The sequence below is a fragment of the Protopterus annectens genome, chromosome 3.part0, assembly GCF_019279795.1.
Source record: "Protopterus annectens isolate FY-2018-M chromosome 3.part0, PAN1.0, whole genome shotgun sequence".
Lineage (NCBI taxonomy): Eukaryota > Metazoa > Chordata > Ceratodontiformes > Protopteridae > Protopterus > Protopterus annectens.
The window spans coordinates 533,227,128-533,249,572 of record NC_056731.1 but is presented as its reverse complement, the minus strand read 5'-3'; the positions used below and the strand labels follow the sequence as shown (position 1 = coordinate 533,249,572).

The window sequence follows — 22,445 nt, the reverse complement described above, 5'->3', positions numbered from 1 at the left end:
CATTAAAGCTACTACTGCCAAAAATCCTACCCCCTCTGCTAGAGACTCCAGGGCGCTGGATAGATGGGGTAAGAAGGTATACACTTCTGCATCTTTTGCCATTAGGGCCTTAAACTGCCAGTTTCATATGTTAAAGTATCAGCAGCATATTATTGGATTGCTTAAACAGAAAATGATGTTGATTCCTGATTTGTACTGAAAGTAAGGATTTACAGGATTTACTGCATTCAGCTGAACAAGTTGGAAAACATACTTTGCAATGTGGTTTTGATTCAGTAGAGGCATCTTGCAGGGCCACTGTAACTGGGTCATTACTTAGAAGACATGCTAGGCTTAAGGAGCAATCCTTGCCAGATCATGTTAAAGCAAAATTACTGGATGTTCCCTTAAACCAGGATCGCCTGTTTGGCAACAAAGCAGAAGTTGTTCTTTAAAAGATGAAGGAAAAAGCTAAATTTATGCAAACTGTTAAAGATTTTTTACAAGTACAACCGCCACGGTTTAGTAGGCATTGGCCTTCCAAGAATTGGCCCTTTCCTGCCTCTTCCAGACCTTCTCAGTCCAAACCCAGATCCAGCAGAGCTCCCAAACTTCAGTCCCAGGGTACACACAGGACTAAGCAGTGGGGGGCCTCCACTTCCAAATCTGGGAGTAATATAACTCCCCCCTATGATAAACTGTCTCAGTGACTTCTTTTTAAAAATTCCAAGCACTTCTCAACTGACTGCCCCTTTAGGGGGAAAGATTGCTCTTCATGCAAAGAAGTGGGAACTCATTACCCAGGACAAATGGGTTCTAAATATAGTGTCCCAGGGATATAGATTTCACTTCTACACGTTATCAACACCAAGCGGGTGGCCAGATCTATCCCCAAATCAGTGGGCAGAGGCCCAAAAGCAAGTACTTTCTCTCAAGCATGGGGGCTATTCATTTGGTACCAGAAGAGGAAAAGGGACTAGGTTTCTACTTGAGTCTTTTCCTGGTACCCAGAAAAGACAATTCGTGGCTTCCTGTCCTGGATCTGTCTACTCTAAATACCTTTTTGGTGATTCCAAAATTCAAGATGCTGACTCTTCACCAGTTGCTCCCTATGCTAGGCAAAGACGCCTGGTTGGCAACACTAGATTTAAAGGAAGCATACCTGCACATCCCAATCAGGGAATCTTGCGGAGGATACCTACGCTTCAAAGCAGGCTACATGCACTATCAGTTCTCTGCACTGCCCTTTGACTTATCTGTGCCCAGGGTATTCACAAAGTGCCTACCTCCAGTCATTGCATTTTGCAGGCAAAGAAATATTAAACTATACCCATACCTGGACGATTGTCTATTTCAGGCAGAAAGCCAGGACGTACTTTTGAATCATCTGGCCTTTGTACAAAGGGTGCTAACTTGTCTGGGGTACACCATAAACGAAAAGAAATCACATCTGGTACCCTGTCAACAAATTATATTCCTGGGAGCAAGCTTGAATACAGCTTCCCAGATGGCTTTCCTCACGTCAGAGAAACAAATTAATTTGACAACCTACTTCAAGTGGCCACAAAAACCCTGCTATCCGCAAGGCAAATACTACAAGCCTTGTAGTTCATGGCCTCCTGCATTCTTCTAATTCCATATGCAAGACTGCATATGAGGAAACTACAATGGTATCTAAAATGCCTATGGTGTCAACGTTCTCAAGATCTAGAAGCAATGATTCCTATCATACCTTGCCTACGCCTAGAGTTCCTTTGGTGGGCAGAGGCCTGCCACCAAAACAAGGGACTACCATTCACACTACCCCCTGCCGCCCAAACACTAACAACAGAAGCATCAGACTGTGCATGGGGGGGTGGGGGGGGCTCACCTGGCAGGGAAGTGCATTCAGGGCAAATGGGAACCCATGTCAAATGCACCTGCATATCAATCAAAAATAAATGTTAGCTGTACAGAATACTCTGACAGCCTTCAAGGACCACATTCTTCCAGGACAACTAATGGTAAAGACGGACAACACCGCTGTTAAGTGGTACATAAACAAGCAGGGGGGTCCACATTCTTACCCCCTCTGCAGACTAGCCATGGCATTGTGGAACACAGCCCTGAGCTACCAAGTGCATCTACAAGCTCAATTTGTGCCAGGAAAACTAAATACACTGGCAGACGAACCAAGCAGAAACTTCATGGACCCACACGAGTGGAAACTGGAACCAAGGATTTTTAACATGTTGACAAGCATATGGGGGAGCCCAGATATAGACCTGTTTGCCTCCCCCCAGAACTATAATTTGGACAATTTTTGCACAAGAACTCCCCACAAACAAGCTTGGAAAGTGGATGCTCTGTCCTTCAGTTTATACCTTTCCTCCTCTGCTCTCCAAAGTACTACTAAAGATCAAACAAGACAAACCAAGGACAATTTTGATTGCACCAGACTGGCCACGCCATCACTGGTACCCCCTCTTGCACAGTGTGTCACTGTTGGCCCATTGCATCTGCCTCAGACTTACTACCCTATTGTCTCAGCAGGCGAACCAGATTTTGCACCCTCAGCTTCAAACACTGAACCTAGCAGCCTGGCTAATTACCTAATCTCTCCTTTACCATCCCTCAGTAAACCAGTGATGGATATCATTTTAGAGGCAAGGAAGCCTAGTACTAGAAAATCTTATGCTGAAAAATGGAAAAGATTCTGTGCCTGGAACCAATCTCAAGGGATGAGCACAGCAGTGCCCAATTTACCTCAGAATTTACAATACTTAACTGAGATGCTTCACAAGGGCCTGTCTTTCTCCTCCTCCAAAATTCACGCCTCAGCCATTTCAGTTTATTATAATACAGAACCTCCCTTCTTCTCTCATCCACTGCTCAAGCAGTTCCTCAGAGGGGCCAAAAATTTACGACCACCCAGGAGAGCTCCAACTCCAGCCTGGGACGTTATCGTTGTATTGGAGAAACTCACTCTTTCCCCTTTCGAGCCAGCTGCTACTGCAGACTTAAAATTCCTTTCTTGGAAAACAGCGTTCCTTTTAGCAATCACTTCAGCAAGAAGGATATCTGATTTACAGGCCCTTATGGCAGTGGAGACTTTCATCATCTTTCATGCGGACAGGGTGTCTCTTAGGACCAATTCCTCCTTCATGCCCAAGGTGGTATCCAGTGTAGCCCTTAATCAGTCCATTCATTTGCCAACCTTCTTTCCTAATCCACAGAACAAAGGGAAATGGATACTGGACTCATTAGATCTGCACAGACAAATTAGATTCTGCTTGGACAGGACTACACGTCAAAGGAAATCTGAACTGCTGGTGGCATTTGATGCAGGGGCAGAGGGGAGGGCTATTTCAAAGCAAACCATTTCCAAATGGATAGGCCATTGCATTCATTTCTGCTACAAGCACCATGGAAAACCTATCCCACAGGGGATCAAACCCCACTCAACTAGGGCTGCATCTACCTGTACAGCCTTTCTCAGAGGCGTCCCTACCAGGGTCATTCTAGAAGCTGCTACCTGGAGTTCTGTACATACTTTCACCAAGCATTACCATCTGCCAATTTTATCTAAATCCAGAGCTGGCTTTGCTGCTGCAGTCTTGCAGGGCCTTATAGCTGGTCTTAATGCTGTCTAAATTCCTCCTCCTCCTCCCAGCCTTAGCTTTGGGAATCTGCCCAAATGTGATGACTGCAACAGTGAAACACGAAGAACATAGTACAGTTGTGTACACTTACCATAAATGTAGATGTTTGAGTGTGTTCACTGTTGCAGTCCTGGTTACCCTCCCTCCAGCCCCCTTACTTCTTCTGGCTATACCTCTACTCTCCTTTACTATGCTCAAAAGCTCTTTGGTGTATTTGCTTTTTTGTTGGAGTTATAACCTTGTATATTTATAGATTTAATTGCTTCCAATTAGGATGCAATGGCGTCGGCTGCATGTTTTATACCCCCTGATGACCTGTCGTCACGGAAGAAGGGACAGCAACCGACGCATGACCCAAGACTTTGTTAATCAGGCTGACTGAGGCCTAGTGCAAGCAGATAAACCAATTGTGATGACTGCAACAGTGAATACACTCGAACATCTACACTTATGCTAAGTGTACACAACTGTACTTTCTCAGACCTACTCCTCTCAAATGCACTCTCCTAGCCAAATTCCTTTGGCTGATGATGGACTAGTAAAACAAAAAAAGCACAGCAGTGTGTAGAATCCCAGGACACCAACTTTAATGAAAATAAGCGCTTTCATCAGGTACAAGAACCAAACTTCTTCAGATTAAGAAAAAGTTATCTGTCCATTTATACCACATTTGAAATACATCATGGTCCAACAACCAATGAATATAAAACAATGATTAAAAATGCAAATTGCAACCTGCAACCCTGATAGTAACCCTTTGTTTACCAAAATCTTTAAACATGTAAGGAAATTTTTTTTTTTTTTTTTTTTTAGGTGCATAAACAACACACCGACATTAATGCTTGCTGACAAACATGAATTTAAAAATTGTACGTGTTATCTTTCAAACTGTTTTAATTTTAAAGTGCTATAGATGGAAATACTGCATTCAGTCCAGGGGGGCAAACATGCATTCAAACAAATTTGCCGCCAAGTTTCCTTTTGTTCCAAGTATAGTTTCCAAGGACCATTATAGGGACTTTTTTGAACTTGATGCACTACCAGAAATTTGAACCGATATTCAGGGTACTTAATCAGATGCCGATAAAAGGCATTAGTCTCGTTTTTATGGGCTATATCATATTGGTGGTCATATATTCTCTGAGCAAGTTTACGCTCAGTTTTGCCCATATAAAAGGCAGGACATCGTAAGCACAAAGCAATATATATGACTGACTGGGAGTAACAGGAGTATTTTCCTTTTATATCAGTATTTCTTCCCCTTATACTGACACTTGTACCAATAAAGATGCATTTGCACTGACTACACATTCCACATGGAACCGTCCTCCCATTGTTGGTACTGTTCTCAACCACTTGCTTCTCCATAATGCTTTTTTAAATTAGGCGCACCCTGTGAAGAATATTAAGATGTAACCTCAGTCTATTCTGGATATCCTGGTCACCCATAATAATAATCCAGTTCTTAATCAAAATGTCAGTAATAAGGAAACTGTTACTATAATATGTAGTAACAAAAGGGCAAAAAAAAATTTCTTTGCCCTGTGTAATATTTTGGGCTCCAGAACTCATCCAAGGCACAATATCCTGATTAATATTCATCAAAGATGTCATACTTGCATCTTCCTGTTGTACAGAAAAAAACATGCAAGATGGGCTTATATTCACACTTATTACGTTTGTCAACCACCCCATTACGAATTTTCGTCAATAACCATGGTAGGTAGCCTCAGTGGCGCAATGGATAGCGCATTGGACTTCTAGTTAGAAAACATTTTAATTGTTGAAGGAAATCATCATAGTCTGTGACCATATGAGCCACCCTAACTAGTTGTCCTTTTGCCACTCCCCCTTTTAACATGTAAAGGGTGACTGCTGGTATAGCGGATATAGCTGTTGGTGTGAGTAGGTTTTCTGTAAGTGGAAAATTCTAGGGCATAGCTATCTGGGGACTTGGTAATCAAAACATCCAAGTATGCTATTTCGTCCAGACCAGTGGTGTATGTAAACTTCAAAAAAGTAGTAGTCTGATTAATATACTCAATAAAATGTGGGAATTTCATCTATCGGTTCTATCTGTGCAATAAACAAATCATCCAGGTATCTCATATTCATCTTAGCCTAGTTGTAAAATTCAGAAGGAAACAAACAAACCCTCTCCCACCAAACCATAACAATATTAGCAAATAATGGGCCACATGCAGAGCCCATTGCTACCAACGAACATCTGTTTAAAATAATGCTCTTCAAAATAGATGTAATTATATTTTAATACCAGTTCCATTAGTTGACTAAGGGTATTAACTTTATCTTGACCAAGACCCACCACTTGACACAGGAAATCCGAAAACCATTCCATGCCCACATCATTTGGAATGCAACTATACAAATATTTAACATCAACAGTAATAAAAATCCCTTCTTGCAATGGACTAATCTGATTACATAAGGTAAAAAATGCCAGGTGTCATGGCATAAGTAAGGGATTTTTGATACTTCATGTTACAGTTGCTTGTCAAAAGAACATGCAATGTCACTAGTCTTAGACCATCCTGATTCAACTATAGGGTGTAGGGGGGGGGGGGGTCCCTTAAATTTTTGTGCATCTTTGGTATTCCAAAGATACCAGGAATTTTAGGCCAGGAAGTTGTCATGTAATTCAATTCTGTTATAGAAATGTGTCCCTGGGTTAACATGTCAGATAATGCATAATCTATATACTTATAACCAACATTAACTTCATTCAAGGACACTTCAGTATATACATCATCATACAGCATGGTATACAGACACTGAACATAGTCGTTATTTTCCATGACAACTCTCCCCCCCCCCCCCCCAATCTGGTTGCATAAATCTCAAGTTATTCTGTGATTATAATTCCTCAAGTAACACCCACTCTGCAGATGAAATATTTTCAATATAGCCTGTGTTGGAAATAAAATGCCGAAAATCTACCTGACAAAATTTCTAAATGTTTAAAGTATGATTTAAATCTGTATTGTAAGTGCTAGGAACCCATAGGACATTATCATACTCAGAATTGTCACAAAAAATTAATTGCAGGTTCAAATTACGGGTGTACATTTTTAAGCCCCAAATAAGCTTAACTACATCAGATGATTTACTGGGAGCAAAAGTATACCCTTTACAAAGCAAATCAGCATGCACAGTTAGACATAGACACCCCACTGTAATTATAGATCTTAGTCTCCATTGGAGTTGGAAACAGTAATATAAGGTTCAGTTACAGTCATTTCTGAAAGTTGGCATCACTGAATCCATTCCACTGGTTCTGCCAATTCGCATGATGCTTCTGAGGGTAAGGGTTCTGGTTCTGCGTCCTCTGGTTTCGAAGCCGCTCTGACTGCCATACTGTGGACGCTTCGGTTCCCAGAATATTACTCGGGGCAAAGAAAAGGTTTTTTGCCCTTTTGTTACTACATACTATAGTAACAGTTTCCTTATTACTGAAGTTTTGAATAAGAACTGTAATATTATGGGTGACCAGGATAGACTGGGGTTGCATCCTATTATTGTGTACAGGCGTGTGCCTAATTTAAAAAGCATTATGGAGAAACAAGTGGTTGAGAACAGTACCAACAATGGGAGGGATGGTTCCATGTGGAATGTATAGTCAGTGTAAATACATTTTTATTGGTACAAGTGTCAGTATGAGGGGAAGAAATATGGATATAAAAGGAAAATATTCCTGTTGTTCTCAGTCAGTGGTATATATTGCTTTGTGCTTACACTGGTCTGCCTTTTATATGGGCAAAACTGAACGTAAACTTGCTCAGAGAATATATGAACACCAATATGATATAGCCCATAAAAAGGAGACTAATACCTTATATCGGCATCTGATTAAGTACTGTGAACATCGGTTCAAATTTGTGGTAGTGCATCAAGTTCAAAAAAGTCCCTATAATGGTCTTTGGAAACTATACTTGGAACAAAAGAAAACTTGGTTGCAAATTTGTTTGAATGCATATTTTCTTTCCCCCTGGACTGAATGACAGTATTTCCATCTCTAGCACTTTAAAATTAAAACAGTTTGAAAGACAAGTACAGTTTTTAAATTCATGTTTGTCAGCAAGCATTAATGTCTGTGTGTTGTTTATACACCTGTAAGCATATAGATTATTTACTTTATATGTTTAAAAATCTATTTTCTTACATGTTTAAAGATTTTGGTAAACAAAGAGTTACTATCAGGGTTGCAATTTGCATTTTTAATCGTTTTAGATTCATTGGCTGTTGGATCATGATGCATTTCAAATGTGGTATAAGAAGGAGAGAACTTTTTTTCTTTATATGAAGAAGTTTGGTTCTTGTACCTGATGAAAGTGCTTATTTTCTTTAAAGTTTGTGTCCTGGGATTCTACCCACTGCTGTGCTTTTTTGTTTTACTAGTTTTAGTTGATGAAGACTCCATTTCATCAGCTTCTTTTGGAGATACCATCTTAAATATAGGTTCATAGGTGTATACTAGGCTAATGACCACTAAGGGCCCTTATAAGCCTAGTCGTGGAACCCAAATGTGACCCACAAATTTGGTTTATATAGAGGTGATTTACTGATTGCCTCCTTCCATCAGAGACGAAGGTGCAATAACAGGGTTGAATTTCTGATTACCTGTACTTTGGTTCATGTTGGATTTAAAGGAGAACACCACCCCAAAAGTCAAGTTTTTCTTTCCAAAAAGTGTTTTTTCCTTGCCTGTAATCCAAGACTAAACACTTTGCATACAGAAAAAAAAAAAATTAATAGTTATGTTTGCCTTTATTTCCTGAATCTGCCTCATCTGTTACTACACAACAGCTGCTAAGAGTGGCACAGTAATTAAGTTAGATCACTTATCCCAACAACAGAGCCATTAAGAAAACAATGACATTTAACTGTGCCTTATCAGTTACATATTGCCAGCACCCCACCTCAGATATAGCCTAGAGTCTGAACAAAAGCAGTGCTTTCGAGCTTAGTTTTCAGATGCAAAAGTCTTTCCCTGTAATAAAACTCAGTGCCACAAAAAGAAAGCAACTACGTTAATCTAACTCTTCTTACTTTCCGTACATGTAAGATTTTGCATTTTTCTACACTAATTTCTGCAAAAGTACATGTTTCTTGTGGAGTTAAGGAAAGAAGATTAGCATCAAAGACTTTAATTGTAGCTACAATAGTTAACCTAACTTCCTTAGCTGTCAAAGTGCTAAGGGTAATTTGAGCTCTTACCTGCTGTGATTGACAGCTCACCGCAAGAGACTTGACTCGTGTACGGTTTCCTTGTTCTTTCCTTTACTTTCTGTGTGGATAGGGGAAGGACCAGGGAGCTGTGACATCACAGCATGGGTGGTTTTTAGGATGGTCATGATGATGTCAATTTGGGGAGGGAATTGGCCAGAAAACGACATGTATTCAATGCCCTTGATGACATCAGTGAACTGGAGACTTTGAGACTGGGATAACATTTTTTGAAAGTGAAACCACCACAGTACAGTAAGGTACTCTTCTAGTGGAGAGAAACAGTCAATTTAAAATATTTTAAATGCTTTGTTGTTGTTTATTCATAGCAGGGACAATAAATGAGAAAAAGGAGAGAGAACTTGAGCATGTAATAGAATCTCATTGTTGTCCTTTAAAATGTTCCAACAGAGGTGGCCACTAATGAAATCCAAAGGAATCACAGTAATTAAAAATGCAGATTGATGCTGACAGTGAGAAGTAAGCAGTCACAGCAATGATGTCAACTGATGAAAGAGAAAACTACAGTAAATGATTTCCTCATTTTAAGGATTTCTTTCTGCCCCTTCACAAACAAATGTAATCCAAGGGTCATGCTGCTCAATGCTAGAAGTCTAAATCTCAAGATGCACTTGCTGGAAGCTGTCCTCAAAATGGAGAATGTCGACATCTGTGCTGTAACTGAGACCTGGTTTAAAGAGGCAGAAAGCACCCCTGTGCTCCCAGGGTACACCTCATTCCATACCTTTTGGCACCAGAATACAGCTGGAAGCTTCAAAGGTGGTAGTGTTTCCATATTCTTAAAGGATACCCACACCTATAGACTGGTAGGCCAGCACAATGCATCAGAGATACTTCAGGTACAACTAACACTTGGTAAAATGGCGATACAAGTCCTAGACTGCTATAGAACCCCAAACATGTCCTTAGACTCTCACTCCAAGTTTCTAAGCACCCTGGAATCTATCAAGGTCCAACCCAATACTCTCCTACTGGGTGACTTTAACTACCCTTTCATCAGCTGGGAAAACTATTCAAGTACCAATGTACAGGCCCAATGCTTTTTGGAATTTATCAATTCCAATGCCCTGGACCAGCTCATTCTGAACCCCACTAGAGGAAGCAACATCCTCGACCTGGTTATCACCAACATGGGAGACTATTGCTTCACACCTATAGTCAGTTCCTCCCTGGTTAAATCTGACCACAAACTGATCACCATGGAAATCTCCATCTGACCTACACTCCCCGCTAAGGTGACCACCTGAAAAACTTCTCTAAAGCTGACTTTGGGCTCCTAAAAACAGAGGTGACTAACTTTTTGGCACCCATGCTAATGGAAAATAGATGCATGACTTCCGAATCGTACACCAGTGCACTGTAGGAGCATGTACACAAATGCATAGACCTTGCCATACCAAATAGAATGAAGACGCTCTCCTCCAAAAAAAAAAAGGAAACCAATCTGGTAGTCCCCAGCCATCAGTAAACCCTGCAACAGAAGGAAGAAACTGTTGCAGAAAAAAAATGAAGTCACAAGACTGGAAAACTTCTCTTATCAGTCTCAGCAAAAAGCTGAGATCCCTTATCAAATCCTCTAAAGCCAGCTATGAAGGCAGAATTGCGTCTGACATCAAAAACAACCACAAAGCCTTCTGTACCTAGATCAAAAACCTCAGACAATACCCAGATTTGCTCTGAGTTATTGCACAGTGGCAACTCCTATAATGAGCCAACATACTGGCCAACAGATTCGGTGCCAACTTTACCCCTCTCCCCTCCCCGCCAGGAGCCCTATCACAGTACCAGAAGAAAGCCTGGTATCCACAATTTCTGTGGCATAGGTAAAATCTGCATTGTCCAAAGCTAAGAATACAGCATCCATGGGACCTGATAATATCCCTGGCCACGTCCTACATGAGGTACAAAACGAACTGGCACCACATCTGTGTGCCCTCTTCAGTCACAGCCTTACCTCAGGCTATGTCCCTAACTAATGACGCATTGCTGCAGTCATCCCGCTCCATAAAGGGGGAGCAACTACAGACTCTGGGAACTATTGCCCCATTAGCCTGACGAGTCTGGTATGCAAAGCTATGGAGCACATCATCATGGACCTGCTTAACAAAGATCTAGGCAATCTGCAAACTTTGACCCCACACAGTTTGGCTTTGTCTAGGAGAGATCCTGCCTGCTGAACCTCGACTTCTTCAAGGCAGTCACCAAGGTTGTGGATGAGGGTAAGGCAAGTGCATACAGCTTACCTCGACCTGGCCAAGGCCTTTGATACCATTCCCCACTCAGGTATCATTGATAAACTCACCAAACTAGGCATCAATCCTTACATCACTAGGTGGGTTGTAAATTGGCTCACAGACAGGACCCACAGAGTGAAAGTTACGGATTCCAAGTCAGACTGTCAACCAGTCACGAGTGGAGTCCCACAGGGCTCGGTCCTGGTCAGTCTCCTGTTTGGCATCTACTTTTCAGAAGTCCAGGCCAACACAGAAGGACTTTGGTTGACCAAGTTCACTGATGAATGCAAGCTAGGAGTCATTATCAACTCCCCAAGTGATGCAAACATCCTGCAAAAGGGCTTCTCTGAGATCAGTGACTGGTGTCGGAACCATGAAACTTAATGCCAAAAAATGTGTTATCCCCTTTGGAAAAAATTCAGTTCCCACGAATTACCATGTTGATGGGAGCCCACTGAACACTGAAGGGGTCATAAGAGATCAGAGCACCCAGGTCGACAGCCACCTCACCTTTGACAACCATATTGCCACTGTGGTCAGAAAGTCCTTCTATGTGGCACATCTTATAACCAAAGGTTTTGCATCCTGGAAGAAAGAGGTCACCATCCCTCATTAGACCAGTCATCAGATAGAACGCCCCGTTTGGCATGTACCTGACCAGATACCTACAACAGCTGGAGAGGCCACAAAAGTACCTCACAAAAAGGATCCTAGTCCTTAAACACACGTCCTACAGGGACAGACTCAGGAAACTTCAGCTGTTCTCAGTCTCTTATCTACTTGGGGGGTGATCTCTGCTTGACTTACAAAGCCATGTCCGACCCAGCCCTACCTGAAATGCTACACCTAAAGAAATCCCAATCCCCCTGCGCCACACGCTCAACCTCATTACCATAGTTAACAGAACATGCTGGAGGGACAGGTTCATCTCCCAAAGACTGCCCATACTCTGGAATAAGCTTCCCATTCATGTCAAGCAAAGCACCTCGCTGGCCCTCAAGAGAAATCTTGATGAGTGGATGAGTAATAGAAGGTTCACTCCAGGGATCATTCCAGTTGCCCTATTGTGTAGGGGCACTGTGAACTAACATTGGGTGGCACGGTGCCTGGGCAATTCTGGGCTAGGCTTGTAAAGGCTCCAGGGCCATTAGCCTAGTACACACCTACAGTGGATATAAAAAGTGTATACACCCCTGTTAAAATGCCAGTTTTTTGTGATGTGAAAATTTGAGACCACAATAAATCATTTCAAAACTTTTCCCACCTTTAATGTGACCTATAGCCTGTACAATTCAATTGAAAAACAAACAAGTCTCGTAGGGGAAAAAATATAAAAAATAAAAAATGTACAATATGCTGGTTGCTGAAGTGTGCACACCCTTAAACTAATGCTTTGTTGTGTATGCACACCCTTAAATTAATACTTTGTTGAAGCACCTTTTGATTTGATTACAGCATTCAGTCTTCTTGGATACACACCTGCCATCAGTTAGAGAGAGAGACTGATTAACCCCAAATAAAGTTCAGCTGTCCTAGTAGGATTTTCCTGACATTTACTCAGTTGCCTGCTACAGCAAAAGCCATGGTTTGCAGAGAGCTTACAAAGCATCAAAGGGATCTCATTGTTGAAAGGTATTAGAAGAGTACAAAAAAATTTCCAAAGCATTGGATATACCATAGAACACAGTGAAGACGGTCATCAAAAAGTGGAGAAAATATGGGACAACAGTGGTGTTGCAAAGAACTGGACGTCCCTCCAAAATTGATGAAAACTCGTCAAGGAGTTTGCTAAGATGCCTACAGCAACACTAAAGGAGTTACAGGAATTTCTGTCAAGTACTGGGTGTGTACTACCTGCGAAAACGATCTCCCGTATTCTCCATATGACTGGACTATGGGGAAAGGTTGCAAGACAGAAGCCTTTTCGTACACAGAAAAACATTCAGGCCCTGCTAAAATTTGCAAAACAATACATCAAGTCCCCCAAAAGCATGTGGGAAAATGTGTTATGGTCTGATGAGACTAAGGTTGAACTTTTTGGCCACAATTCCAAAAGGTATGTTTGGTGCAAAAACAACACTTTGCATCACCAAAAGACCACCATGCCCACGGTGAAGCATGTTGTGGTGACAGTATCATGCTTTGGGATTGTTTTTCTTCAGCTGGAACTAGGGCTTTAATCAAGGTGGGGGGAATTATAAACAGTTCCAAATACCAGTCACTTTTGGCCCAAAACCTTCAGGCGTCTGCTAGAAAGCTGAAGGTACAGGCTAACACAGAAGGTTTTTTGCTAACAAAGTTCGCAGATGACTGCAAACTAGGAGATATAATCAAATCTCCTAACGATGTGGATATCCTACAAAGGGCCTCACTGAGACGGATGCCTGGTGTCAAAGCCATGGCCTTAAGCTCAATGCCAAAAAGTGCATTGTCATCCCTTTTGGTAAAAACTCTGTACCCATGAACTACCACATAGGTGGTAGTCTACTTAACACCGAAAGTGTGATGAGACCTTGGGACGCAGGTGGACAGTAGTTTCTCCTTTGATAATCACATCACCACAGTAGTCAGGAAATCCTTCTACGTGGTACACCTCATCACAAAAGGTTTCTCATCCAGGAAAAAAGAGGTAATTGTTCCCCTCTACTCATCACTCATTAAAGCCATTATAGAGTATAATGCCCCTTTTGGTATGCACCTCACAAGACATCTACAACAACTGGAAAGGCCACAGAAGTACCTCACAAAGAGGATTACCGGCCTCAAACAGATGCCCTACGTAGACCGTCTCAAAAAACTCCAGCTTTACTCTGTTGCATATCGCCTACTCAGAGGCGATCTCTGCCTAACATACAAAGCTATGTCAAACCCAGAGCTGTTGGACATGCTCCACGTAAAGAAATCCCAGTCCCTCCGGGCTGCACGTTCTAGGGACCTAAACCTTGTCACCACAATAAACAGAACATGCTGGAGGGATAGATTCCTGTCTCAGACTTCCCATACTGTGGGACAAGCTACCTATCTATATCAAACAAACCTCCTCATTAGCACTCTTCAAGAAAAATCTTGATTGGATGGGAGATAGGAAATTCACCCCGGGGATCACTTCTGTGGCTCTGCTTGACAGGGGCACAGGAAAATAATTTTCTTGGGTGGCAAAAGCCAGGGTACCATTTGGCTAGGCTTATATAGGCCCTAGGGCCAATAGCCTAGTATCTACCTATGAACCTATGAATTTCACCTTTCAACATAACAATGATCCCAAGCATACATCCAAATCAACAAAAGAATGGCTTTAGCAGAAGAAAATGAAAGTATTGGAATGGCCCAGCCCAGACCCTAAATCCAGTAGAACATCTGTGGGGTAACCTGAAGAGGGCTGTGCACAAGAGATGCCTCACAATCTCACAGATTTGGAGTACTTTTGCATGGAAGAGTGTACAAATATTGCCAAGTCAAGATGTGCCATGCTGATAGACTCCTACCCAAGAAGACTGAATGCTGTAATTAAATCAAAAGCTGCTTCAACAAAGTGTTACTTTAAGGGTGTGCACACTTATGCAACCAGCGTATTGTATGTTTTTTATTTTTTTTCCCCTGACAGATTTGTTTGTTTTTCAATTTAATTGTACAGGTTATAGGTCGCATTGAAGGTGGGAAAAGTTTTGAAATGATTTATTGTGGTCTCATTTTTTTATATCACAAAAGGTGGCATTTTAACGGGTCTATATTATATGTTTGAAGTTGGAAAACTTTGAACGGTAAATAATCGAATTTAAATGTTGGAAGTTTCAAGCAGCCATTAGTTTTTTTTTTAACATATGTTCGAAGTTTATAACTTCAAACATTTAAATTCGATATTTTCAAACATATAATATAGACCCTATTTTAGCAGGGGTGCGTACCCTTTTTATATCCACTGTATGAACCTATGACATCAGGAAGGTGAAGGCATTGACTGTAAAACAAAATAATGCTAGCCATGGCAGCCTCCTTCAGATCATTTTGGGGTATAACAAATTAGAAAATGACAGTAACCATTTACTTTGATACAGAGGCATTACCAATGCAGAAAAGTTCAAGATTTGCTGAGAAATGTTTTTTTTTCAGTTTTTGGGTGTGTTTCTCCTTTATATAGGGATAAGGAGGATCTCTGCTTCAAATGGATGGGCAGCCTGTCCCAGAGAATGGGAATTCTTTGAGAAATGTATCTGTCTCTCCAACATCTCATATTTATGTCGCTAGCAAAATGTAGGTCTTTTAATCTAGTAGCTCTGACGCTGTTTGTTTTGTGGATGTGCAAAAGTTTCATCAAAGCAGTGTCCAGGAAGATGAATCCACAGCAGTCTTTTGAGTGGTGAGGAGAAAGAAGGTTCTCTAAAATAAGGACCTCAGTATTCTAGGAATCTAAAGAGGGATGCCGTGTATGCAAGGCAAAGCTTGCCTCTCAGAAGTCTGTAAGTTAGCACAGAGGTTTGAGGCAATCAAAATAGGACATCGTGTTTACTCCCTATATTCTTTTTGTAGGGAAGCATTGTGGATGTTCCACTTGTTGCATGTGTCTGACAGATACATACCAAAGGGAACATTATACTCTGATGGGTCTGATGATGGCTGAGTACCGTGTTATGATGGCCTATCTGGACCTAGATGCCATGCACTTGCTTATATGTTGAGCAACATAGAAGAGTTTTTTTCTACCTTGGACACACATTGGTTGAAGGCATGTTAGTGCCTACATGAGTTCCCAGATTTCTGACTGATGAATCAACTTGTAGGGATAATTTATTGATGACAAAGTTACTCAGGGTTGACCAAATTCTAAAAAGGTACTGTAAAGCATTCCTTGACATTGAGTTTTAAACCATGGTTTTGACACCAAGCATTTATTTGTAGTAGGCCTTCCTGAAGGGTGTTCTCATCCTGGGGAATGCAGTGACTGCTCCTTGTATGCAATCATCTACAAATGTGGTTAGCCACCGGTGTTTGACATTGGCTTCATCATCCGAGAAGTTGATGCTAAAGAGGAGTGGGTCTAGCATAGAGCATTAGTGGACTGCACTGGTAACTGGCCTCTTTGTAGAGGTGGCCTCTCAAATTCTAATCTCCTGGGTCCATTAGAGAGCCAGCTAGCTATCCAGCATGTTCTAAAGGGGTTTATACGTCGTTCCATAAGTTTATTGACAATGCCTAAGTGGGGTGTTGTAACAAATGCTTTAGTCAGATCATGGTAGGCAGTATGCAGTTTTCCTCTCATCGATTGTTTTAGTGACCTTTTCAAAGTCATCCACCAGATTCCGTAAGCATTACTTTCCTTTGACAAAAGCATAATGGGATGGAAATAGTGTCTGGAAGTCTCTTTTATCTTTGATGATGACTTTCATGATGATTCTTTCCTTGGCTTTTCATACAAGACTAGTAAGGCTGATGGGTCTGTATATGATGAAGCATTCTGAATGGAAGTCTAGGCAGATCTCAGAGGTGCAGATAAGATGGGACCCCATTCCCTTCCCCTGTATTTGCTGTTTCTGAGGCTTTTGGATGCTTTTCAGACTACGTCCGTTAGCCCTGACTCCCAGCATCTGGCTCCCAAAAGACCAGACAGATTTTATAATGTTCCAGATGACCTTAAGTTTTTATTTAAAAATCCTTTGGCAGACCCTTCTGCAGTTTTCCTCTCATTTGATAAGCCATCTAGACTCCTTCCCAACACAAATGCTCTCCCTTCAGACAAAGGTGACAGGGCTATGGATAGGTGAGGGAAAAAGATTTATACCATTTCTAGTTTGGCATTCAGGGCTACTAATTACCAAACCCAGATGACCAGATATTTAATATCCATAGTTCATTAGATAAGGTAGTGGTGGATTTGCAAGATACTAATGCTAACCAGCAAATTTTATCCTTACTTAACCAGGCTATACAAGTGGCCTGACACAGCATTAAATGCAGTTATGATGCTGTAGAGGCCTTGTCCAGAGCAGCTGCTACAGGCTCTGTTATATGTGCATGTATGCATGGTTATGTAGCCAGCCTATTCCTGAGAACTTGAAAGCAAAACTAATAGTTTCCCCTTTAGATAAGAATCCCTTGTTTGGCCCCCAAGCCAAAACTGAAGAGCAAGGTAAAACCATGAAGAACTACAAACAGTTTCTTTTAGCCTCTTTACCTAGGTACCAGTGGAATTTCCCAACCAAACCTACCTCTTTTGTCAGGGACCCTCGACCTAGCCAGAAACACAGGAAGGCTCCAAAAAGAGATTCCCAGATAAACCAAAGAGGGATGCCTCATCTGGGAAGCCTCTCTTTGGGGACAGAGATATATGACTATCTACAACCTCCATTCCCCTTGGACACCCTGCCGCTCTCAAATGGCTGACCCAATCTTTATCCATCTGGGAAAAGATTACCATAACAGATTGGTGATATCTGTCATATAAAATATTTATGCCGTGTCTTGGATACAGATTCAGTCTCCAAATGGCATACCCCCCACATTCACACAATCAGATTCACCTGCTTCCACCCATTTTACAGGAACTATAGGCACAGTAGAGCTGGTGCCAGAAGAATTTTAAGGAAGGGGGTTTTACTCCTGATTTTTCCTTGTGCCAAGGAACGAAGGGCAGTGGAGACCCATACTGGATATCTCCTTAATAAACACCTTCTGAAAAGTGCCAACTATCAAAATGCTCCCAGTGGATGCTGTGCTGCTTTTCATTCTGCCCAGGCTTTAATACCCCTAGAGCTAAAGGATGCTTACCTCCATATACCAGTTCAGACCTCTTGCAGGAGATTCATTGGGTTTTCTACTGGGTCACCTCACTATCACTTTTCTGCTTTGCCTTTTGGGCTTTCCACAGCCCAGAGAGTTTTCACAAAGTGTCTGGCACCATTGCTTGCCTTCTGCTGAACCATAGAAATTAAATTTTTTCCTTACTTAGATGATCTGTTGATCCAGGCTGCTTCACAAGTTATCCTACAGCATCTCCACTTTACCTTCCTCTTCCTGTCTTAGGGTTCACGATCAACTACAAAAACATCTTCCCTACAACCATCTCAGGACATAGTTTTTCTGGGCTGCAGGGTAGGCGCAAAACAAATGCCAGTCACCCTACCTTAAAAGAAGGTGCACAGCCTTACAAACTACTTCCATAACTTTGCCTCTCCCAAACAGTGCTCAGCAAGGGGGATTCTAGGGGCTGTGGGGTTCATGGTGGTTACTATCCCAGTGCTATCCCTAGCCAGATGAGGAAAATCCAGTGTTACCTGAAAAAAGTTTGGTTTCAGCACTCTCACCTGCTAGACACAGTGATTCCTCTTTTACCCTATCTCAGAAGGGAGCTGTAATGGCAAAAGGTTCATGTGAACTCAACCTGGGGTTTCTCTTTCCTCCTGCAGCCCCATTTCAGGAAATGTGTGCACACATGCCTTGGACGAGATCTGGTGGGGGCTTGGGCAGGCACCCAGCAAGTACAGGGCAAATGGCAGCCAGCTGTACTAAAGGAGCACATCACCATGAAGGAAATGAGGGCCCTCATCCAAGCTCTTCAGGTCTTTTCACATCTCTGGAAACCAGGTACCCAATGAGTGTTCACAGGCAACCTAACAGTAATGTGGACAGAGGCAAGGAGGGACCAACGCTTACCAATTGTTTAGATTGGAACAGAAAGCCTGTGACCTTGCCACCCAGAAAAATGCATCTCTCAGCCACATATATTCAATCACAGCACAGTGTGTTGGCAGACTCTTTTAAGCAGGTCCTCTGGAGGACCGTCACAAATGCACTCTGAAACAGGTTTTCCAGGTCAGTTTTCACTGCTGCAGGACTCCTCAGATGGACCTGTTTGCTTCTAAGACCCATAAACAGCTTCTCGTGTTTTGCACCATGGACCATTGCCCTTCAGCTTTGAGGACAGATGCTTTTTCTTTTCATTGGACAGGGAAGTTCTCCTATGCCTTCCCCCCAGTACTTCTCATTCCAAGTGCCAGGGGCAAGTACTGCAAACTGCAACAACAAGCGGATCTCATAACACAACAGAAAGAGTTAATGCTTCACCTCAATATATCATCTCTAAAGGATGGTAGATTTCTAATTTCTTACAGGCACCAGTTGTATGAGGATGTTAAGGTTCTCAAAGCAGCCAGGAGATGTATCATTCTCCTTCTGGGGCCAAGGTATTGGACAGGACCCCAATCAATCAGAGGTACCTTTCATTTTGAAGTATCTGTGTGTGAGCTGTTGCATACAGGTCTGGCTTATTCTTTCATGGAACCCAGCTGTCAGCCATCTCTGCTCGTTTACCCCTCACCCGTCCCATTTAGCTCCATATCTGAGGTCAAGTTATTCGTTAAAGGGGTCTTGCTTCTTATACCACTTAGGAATGAGACCTCAACTTTGTGCTCAAAGCTTACCTTTTGAACTGGCAGCATCAGCAATCATCAAATTCTGCACTTGGAAAACTATCATAATTCTGGCCCTCACTTCATCTTGGAGAGTTTGAGCTTCAGGCACTCACAGCCATTCTTCCCTTTCTTATTTTTCACAAAGACCAGGTGACCCTCAAGGCTAATCCTTCATTGATACCTTAAGTAGTGAAAAACCTCTCTCTCAATCGGCCTACCTACCTTCTTTCCCAACCCACAGAATTAGGAGGGAAAGGGTACAACATTCATTGGACATTCACAGACAGCTTAAGATTCTATCTACACAAAACAAAATCCATTCAAAAATATAATCAGCTGTTTTACTTTCATCGACTGTAAACTGGGCTAACTGTTATCCAAGCAAATCACTGCAAGCTGGATCTCCAAGGCCATCTACTTTTGCTACTCCTTGCATGGCAACTACTTGCCCTCTTGTCCTCGAGCTCACTTTACTAGAGCAGTAACAACCTCTGGAGCTTTCTCCAAAGGAGTGGATGCCAGGTCCATATTGGAGGATGCCACCTGGTCATCTGTACATGCTTTCTTTAAATACTACAGGAGTGAAGCCTTTTCAAGGTCCAGAGCTGCCTTTGCTAAGTCAGTCCTATCTGGCCTCTTGGACAGTTGTACTGATGTCCTTCAAGAATGCAACTGCAGTCCTTACAATATGGGTTGTCCTGCCTCAGGCAGCCCTTCAGTCGGCCGGATTCCAAAGTCTGGGTCCGGCGTTGGCTGATGTCGCCTCTTCCCCGACGTCAGAGCGGCTGGGGTATAAAAGCATCCGCTGACGCCATCTTCTCCAGTCTTTCTTGCCGCGTGGTGCCCGAAGCAGAAGCAGTTTGCAAGTGCCGGTCGGCCAGCTCCTGTGTTTTCAGTTACCGAAGTCATCAAAAAGCTAAGTACCCCGTTGGGGAACCTTTTCTTGCCTCAGCCGATGTCAGATAAAACTGCAAAAGTTAATAACTGTTTGTCTTGTGGTAAACAAATACCTCATAAGGACTTCCATTCTTACTGCCTTCCCTGCCTTGGCCCAGACCACGACGTCTCGGCCTGTGCTTGCTTCAATAAGCGCACACTCAGGCGCCGGGCAGAATTTGCTGAAGACTTTTTTGGGGAAAATTACTCCTATATCATGCCGTCGGAACAACCGACAACACATATTTCCAAAAAACGGAAGGACCGGGACCGACATTCTCGGCCCGCAACTTCCACCGACACCACGCCAAAACCTTCCGCGAGTGCATCGGTCTCTTCGGAGGCGGTAATTCAACCACTCCAGACCGACGACACCGCTTTACCGCACACTTCGGTCCCGGAGGCTTCCCCAGTGCCAGTTGTTGATTTTCCTCCTGAAACCGAAGCCCAAGATTTGCCTGACACCATACCGGTGGACAAAGTTACTCCTGCACGTGGGACAGCTAGGCCTCCGGTGTCTATGTCCATCAAGGCCTACACACATGCTAAGGCTGCCAGCCGGGCTAAGTCTCACCCTCCTAAATCTTTTTCCCAGGGTCCCACTTCTGATAAACAGATCATGACTTTAACTGCAGATCTAATTTCTTTAATCAGAGGCTCTCAGGCTCATCCAGACAGAGGTTCTCAGCCGCCTGCAGACAAAAGGCCTAGGGTTGAGAAGACAGATACCTTTTCCTCAGATGAAGCCTCTGGTGACTCAGGCCATTCAGATTCCCAGGAAGAATCCTTCCAGGCCTACGAGGTTTCTGATGCTGATGAATCTATTCCCTCTGCCTCTCCTCCTGAGGATATTTCTTTCGGGGAAATTCTCCACTCCATGAGAGAGCACTTTCAGTGGCAGGGCCAGGATTTCTCCGACTCCAGGAAACTGCTTCGTGCTTTCCTTAAGTTACCCCAGCACAGGCCTTTAGCTATCCCACCAGTGTTAGATGTATTGGATGATGTGTACTCAGACTCGAGTGCTTCTCCTGATTCTCTCCCTCCTGCTCCTGTCAAGCCAGACAGATATTACAGGGTTCCTGAAACTCATAAGCATCTCTTTAAGGCCCATTCTGTTGATCTAGAAACTATTTCCCAGAGGCCCAAAGGAGTGGCCACTTCCACGGCCAAAAATCCTTTGCCCGCAGACAGGGAATCTAGGTCCCTGGAGAGGTGGGGCAAAAAAGTTTATACCTCAACCACCCTTGCCATGAGGGCACTTAACTGTCTTTTTCATATGTTTCAGTATCAGGATTTCTTGATGGATGATTTGCAGAAAAAGTTAGCCTCTCCTGAGCCTTTAGATAGAAAGGCCTTGCAGGATTTGGTTCATAATACTCAGCAGGTTAGCAATCATTTTCTTCAGTGTGGTTATGATGCATTGGAAGCTTCATGTAGGGCAGCTATGACAGGGGCCGTCATACGCAGACATGCTTGGTTGAAAGAACAGGCATTGCCAGATCATGTTAACGTAAAGCTTCTAAATGCACCTCTGGAAAAACACAAGCTGTTTGGTGCTAATGCTCAGGATGTGTTGAAATCAATTGAGGAAAAGGCTAAATCAGTACAAACAGTCAAAGATTTCCTCCAGGTTCAGCCACCACGGTTCAGCAGGAATTGGCCTTCGAAAAATTGGTTCTTTCCAGACACTGACAAGTTCCAAAGGGGAAAAAACAGGCATGCTCGAGGTAGAGGGCAATACCGAGGCTCCTACAGGGGCCGCCAATGGCAACAGACTAATCAGAGAAGTGGCACAGGGACTTCTACTGCTCCACAGGGACAATTACAATGACTTGACTTTGACACCGTCGACCAAGGCTCAAAGAGAAGCACCTTTAGGCGGAAAATTATCCTTATTTTCAAAAAATTGGCATGTTTTAACAAAGGACAAATAGATTCTGGACATAGTAGACAAAGGTTACAGGTTCCACTTCCATACCTTACCA

The 22,445-nt window shown here is 42.7% G+C and overlaps 1 protein-coding gene across 1 annotated transcript in view; it reads left to right on the top strand.

Annotated features, from left to right (window-relative positions):
- LOC122796865 (programmed cell death 6 interacting protein) overlaps positions 1-4,469 on the top strand; it is a 1,552,575-nt gene extending 1,548,106 nt beyond the window's left edge. The window contains exon 17 of the mRNA XM_044065610.1: positions 4,434-4,469. Coding sequence (XP_043921545.1) covers positions 4,434-4,469 — 36 coding nt within the window. The remainder of the gene's footprint in view (positions 1-4,433) is intronic.
- The last annotated feature ends 17,976 nt before the right edge of the window (positions 4,470-22,445 follow it).